General features: G+C 40.6%; 1 protein-coding gene across 1 annotated transcript; it reads left to right on the top strand.

Annotated features, from left to right (window-relative positions):
• The first annotated feature begins 362 nt into the window (after nt 1-362).
• On the top strand, nt 363-5,159 carry LOC105441704. The gene is made up of 5 exons (XM_030987361.1): nt 363-480; nt 1,262-1,498; nt 2,016-2,234; nt 3,537-3,953; nt 4,739-5,159. Exons 1-5 carry the CDS (start codon nt 363-365, stop codon nt 4,957-4,959), a joined length of 1,212 nt encoding a protein of 403 aa, XP_030843221.1. The 3' UTR covers nt 4,960-5,159.
• Nucleotides 5,160-5,824: the final 665 nt, after the last annotated feature.

The raw sequence follows: 5,824 nt of genomic DNA, 5'->3' as shown, positions 1-5,824 counted from the left end.
TGCCCCCCCCCCCCCTAAATTTCGAAGATCGGTTGAACCTTTTTAGACCCCCTTTTTTTTTTTACCTCGATCGATTACATGTACATTTGTATGTGCCCCCCCCCCCCCCCAAAAAAAAAAAAAAACATCAAATTCTGGCTACGTGCCTGGGGATGGGATAACCAAAGATATGCCAAAGATCTAGATATACATGTGTACATCACAGAAGTTAATTTTACCAAACTCAAATTTGAGGCTGCGTGACTTGCTACCAATCTGTGCTTTGCCTTTTCTGCTAAATCATCTAAATTTTCGTATAAACGACGTTTGCTTTTTGTGATTTTTACAGTAATTCTCTGCCAGTCACTGGAGGGTGTGGGACCATGGCAGCCATGGTCCCGATGCAGTGCATCATGTGGAGAGGGAGAACAGACCCGGAGGCGAGAATGCCTGCTTCCTTCTCCTCTGAGCGAGAGAAGGATACAGACGATGCATTTAGACGTCTTTGGTTGCAAAGGCAACAAGAGTATGATAACCAGGCGGCCTTGTATACTGATACCATGTTCATGTAAGTTGATTTGCGTTATGATGTATCATCATCATCATCATCATCACCACCACCACTTTCATCTTCTTCATCATCATCATCGTTCTCATAATCATCATCATCGTTATCATCATCGTCATCATGATAATTATCAACATTATCATCATCACAATCGTCACCAATATCATCATCATAATGATCACCATTATCATCATCATCATCATCACCATCATCACCATCATCATCGTCATCATCACCATAATCATCATCAACATCACCATTATTATTACCATTATCATCATCATCATCATCATCACAATTATCATCATTATAATCACCATTATCATCATCATCATCATCATCACCACCATCATTATCATCATTATTATCACCATTATCATCACCATTGTCCGCATCATCATCATCATCATCACCATCATCACCTTTATAATCATCATCACCAACATCCCCCCACCCCCCTCGCCGAGAACTCGAGACTATCATGTCCGGGCAACAACCGTCACCTCATATTCAATATGAGAGGTGGTCTATTTTTTTAAAATTTAATAGGCCTCTCTTATTTATTACAAAGTATTGAGAAATATTTAGATTCTACAGCTATACATGTCTTTCATTTAGTCTAAGACTAATGTTGATTTTATCTTTAAAAAAATCACCAAATCATGGATTTATAGATGTTTACGCGGATGTTTCAAACTTCCCCTAAAAAAACAGATTTTAAAACCGAATTCGACCCTTCATCGAAATCATCCTTCTCGTACTCGTTGACGGATCCGGCAGAAGTCCAACATCGATATCGTGATGAGGTCAACTCAGCAGCGGCCGTCGACGCATACGGATACGATTCGACGTCGAAGACCACGACGGATGATGACGGTTGTTCTGTGTTCAACCAGTCACTCGCATGCAGAAATTCTAGCAGTAATCACGTCAGGTTAAGAAGAGCACTACGTAAGTCGAAAAGATAGAGCCGTACATTTAGCACAATCTTTGACATGTTTGATAACATATTTTCGTAATTATCAATCCAAATTTGAATCGATTTATTTCAATTTTAATCAATTGAAATCATTCAAATAATTATAGATTTAAGCCTATTTATATTGGTTAAGCCATAAATTCTTTACCCCGGTAAATAACCGGCTGAATGATTCGCTGCAACAACGAACAAAATGTGCTCGTACACTCCCCCCCCCCCCCCCCCCCCCTCCTCGCTTATTCACTGGCTGGCTGTGTCGCTGCTAAATATTTCCTAAAAAATTGGACCAAAACAAATACATATGTGCTCTTACTTCCCCCCCCCCCCCCCCGCTTATTTACCGGCTGCGGCTGGCTGAGTCGCAAATTTTTCATGAATTGGCCTCCCCCCCCCCCCCCCCTCTTGCAGCCGGATGGATCCGCCCCTGGTTTGATCGTTTGTGTGATTGTATATATATTACTGTTTGTTTGTTGGTTGGTTTCACTATAGGTCTAGCACTTGGTGAAGTGATTTACTCAGACTGGACGCCATGGACGACATGCTCGTGCACGGCCACTTCAATGAATACCCGATATCGGTTTTGCATAGTAGGCAGACGACAGTGTATACGAGCCAAGGGTCTGTTTCCGACTGAAGAGACGGGACCGTGTCAATGCGGAGATACCCGTGGGTCACAGAGGAGGATGACAAACCACCTCCAATCTCGAAGTAAGACCAAATTCTTTTTAGAACAGGGGTAGATCCAGGGACACATGCTACGTATCGCGTCTATATTATATAGGGGGCACAGAGGAATATGCACCTTCCAGTGTTAAAACAAATAAAATTAAAATGAATGAAAAAGCAAGGAAAGAAAGAGAGAGAGAAAGAGGTGAAAGAAGACGCATTTACATGTACTACTTCGATCATCCACCCCCATCATTTGTTTCTTTTTGCCATTTTGCGTCAGCAAAATAATCTTCGGTTCACGAATGTGAAAGGACATGTCATTTTATACAGCATCGAAATGTTAATGGCAACATCGTGACACCATTAGTTATTAGCTTGTCGCTCTTTACCCAAACACAAGTAGGCCAGCTCCAATTCATATGGTAATGAATGTTTTGCGGGCGCCTACGTCAGTCAATAATTCTATATACAATTTAAAAAAAAACCAAAGTACTGTCTTTCCTAATCCTTCAGGGTATCGCATGAGAATACTCAGAAGTAAAGTACGCGTTTCCTTCAGACATCTTTAAACAACTTATTAGCAGTCTTTTCTAACATTATACAGTATAGAGGCGCACAAGTTGGCAACAAGACAGGATCTTTTTTATACTGACCAATTATGATAATAATAATCTAGATTTATATAGCGATTATTATAAAAATGCCGTCTCTAAGCGCTTTACAGAGATTATTACCCCGGTCATCGGACTCACGCATAATGTGCACCATCTTCACTCCCTGGAGAGTACTCCCACCATTATGGTCACCATGAGGGCATATATAGCAATTAGTAACAAAAGACTTCCGTCGTCCTACCAGGTCCCCTTTTCTCTTCTGTGAATGCAGTAGCAAATGTAGAGTGATGCCTTGCCAAAATGCATTAGTGCTGTGTCAGTGATCGAACCCACAATTTTTTTTAAATCAAGTTCAAGTTCAAGTTTATTCAAACCAATCAAACACAACATTTTACAATCAATTGACACAAAAGAAATAAAAAACATGATAGGTTTGGGACCCCGGAGAAGCAGAGCTTGTGATAAGGGGCCCCTTAAAAGGTACATAAACAAAAACAAAATAACAGTATTTAGAATAACCGATGACAAAAACATATTTACAATGATAACTAATGAGTAAATATCAAGTCAAGTGCTTAACCCCCTCGACCACGACACAATATTAACAAGAAAAAACGTCTAAGATGATTGACAATAACAAAGTAAACGAGGTTTTCTGGCGTTGGTACCCTTTAGCTCCGAATGCCTGTGCCTCTATCCATTTTCGCTCTTATTTTTGTTTTGACAGCGTATCAACCAGAAAGAACTGATCCGTACACCCACTGGTCTAACTGGGATACGTGTCCGTGCGGGAGTAATGCTTTTCGTAGTCGCAGTCGGATGTGCCGTCCGGGGCACGAGATGGCCTGCTTTGATCGAAAGCAAACAACCGGCATCGGCATCGTGAAGCTCAAAAGGTGCAGGCCGCCTCCAGGTTGTCTTCCAGTTCAACATCCAAACCCAATCCTTGGACTTCAGGGTGGTCCTGTGGCACCAGTGCGGGTCGAGACTTGGTCACCCTGGCCGTGCAGCAAGACCTGCGATGCCGGTGGTAATACGATGCAATGGCGGGGATGCATTGACGAAGGCGGCGGAATCAGGGTCGGGTGCCCTGACGAGCAAATGTATTCATCAGAATGCAACACGAATCCTTGTCCAGTTGAAGGTGAGTTTCGCCATGACACGTTACGCCTCATTTTTTTCATGGATTGATTAGGTTCTGTATCATTCAAGACAAACCCCCAAATTAACTGCACGTCAACATAAGATACGTAAGATTGTAACAACTTCATGAGGTGAATGATGCAGCTGTTCCTAATTTCCAACGGTTGGCTTCATCTCTTTACCTAATTAATGCTTCATCTTTTTACCGAATTAAATAGTTTTTCTGTTTCACAGAATGAAAGCGCTATAATAATATGAGTTGTTTTGAATCAAAATGGGGATATTTTTTTTTTTTTTTTTTTTTTTTTTTTTTTGTAAGCGTATTGACCTATTCTCAGTAGCGATTCTACAGGGGGGAGGAGGCTCAAGCCTAATCCTGGGACGGTATTATGAACTTGTTTTTATCTCTAATATTGATGTAAAGTATGAAAATTGTTGCAACTTTTTTCTAAAACTTTTATTGTATCTTTTCTTTGATCCCTTTGCCTGCTCTCAAACTTTAGTGCGCATGAGCGTATTATTAATACAATGGCGCTTAATCCTCATTTGCATATGCGCATTGAAGATAATTATGAAAAGATAAATGGTATTCTGAAAAAATTGTTGTATATATATATATATATTGACTGCTATGAAAGGCAAAGTTGCTTCTATAGGCCCAAGGGGACGTTACATCCAGCTATGACCCCGAGCTGCGCTCTACCGAGGGGTCCGATAGCAGGATAAAACGTCCACTATTATGCGTACCATTACGTGGTGTTTTCTTTGCATTTTCTTACACAACAGAAGGACCCGTGAATCCCGGCGTGAATCCATATGACAGAATGCCTTTCTATAATCCAGAATCAGTTGTTGAAGATCCCAGCCGCTCTTGCCTGGCATTCACCCAGGACACCGCCAGAATAGGACCGAGGAGACGTAATCCAATCACTGCTGGTATTACGGACGAAAGAGCATACGACCAGTGCCCCGCGTACTACGGTATTACGGGTGAACTCTCTGTGTGATTCATTCTGGTCCTTATTTTCCGAATATCATTGTTGCGTCTTTTTATTGGTAGGTTTTAAGAATGTTTACGGTACATGCTTTGTATATAGGTAGCATACACCAAATACTTTTACGTGAATGCGTCTTATTTGAAAATATATTGAAAAGGCTGACCTTTCTTAGGATTGTAACTCTGATAAGTACCGAATAATAAAAAACACTACCCCCCCCCCCCCAAAAAAAAAAGTATTAAAAAATATATACCCGCAAGAAGATCACGATCCTTGAAATAAAATACAAAGCACAGTTTTGATGATTTGAGCCATTTTATCCCTTTGATCATGCTAATAATCATCATGCTTACTTTCGTTTCAAAGGTGAGGGAACGGGTATGAAAACAATAATATTTACATTGTGGCCCACAAAAACCCCCTCTAAAGTGTTGGGAGCCCCGAAATTCGCTTATATTTGAATTGTATCATAGAATGAAAGAGAATGTCATTCAAGCCACATTTCTGCAAGGATTTTTTTTTTTTTTTTCCAAAACAAATGTCGAATATTGATGAAAGAATACAAAATGTAGGTTTTCTGCAACAATTATGTATTCTTTTATCAATATTTGTCTTCAAACACATCTTCTTCTTTTTTTTTTTTCTTTTTTTTTTGGGGGGGGGGGGGTCTTTGCAGAAGTGTCTCTTAATTGACATTCTCTTTCACATTATGATACAATTTAAGTGAAATTTTGCCATCAAATTTGTGGTGAATTCGGAGCTCCCAACACTTTAGAGAGGCTTTAATGGGAGTTTTTTTTCGTCCAATGGAGATCCCCCCCCAATGAAATCAGTTAAGTTGTATGTGCTCGCCCCCCCCCCCCCCCAAGGCGCG

Source organism: Strongylocentrotus purpuratus, unplaced genomic scaffold (assembly GCF_000002235.5).
Source record: "Strongylocentrotus purpuratus isolate Spur 01 unplaced genomic scaffold, Spur_5.0 spur5_scaffold_16, whole genome shotgun sequence".
Taxonomy (NCBI): domain Eukaryota; kingdom Metazoa; phylum Echinodermata; class Echinoidea; order Camarodonta; family Strongylocentrotidae; genus Strongylocentrotus; species Strongylocentrotus purpuratus.
This window is presented reverse-complemented; position numbering and strand designations above follow the sequence as displayed.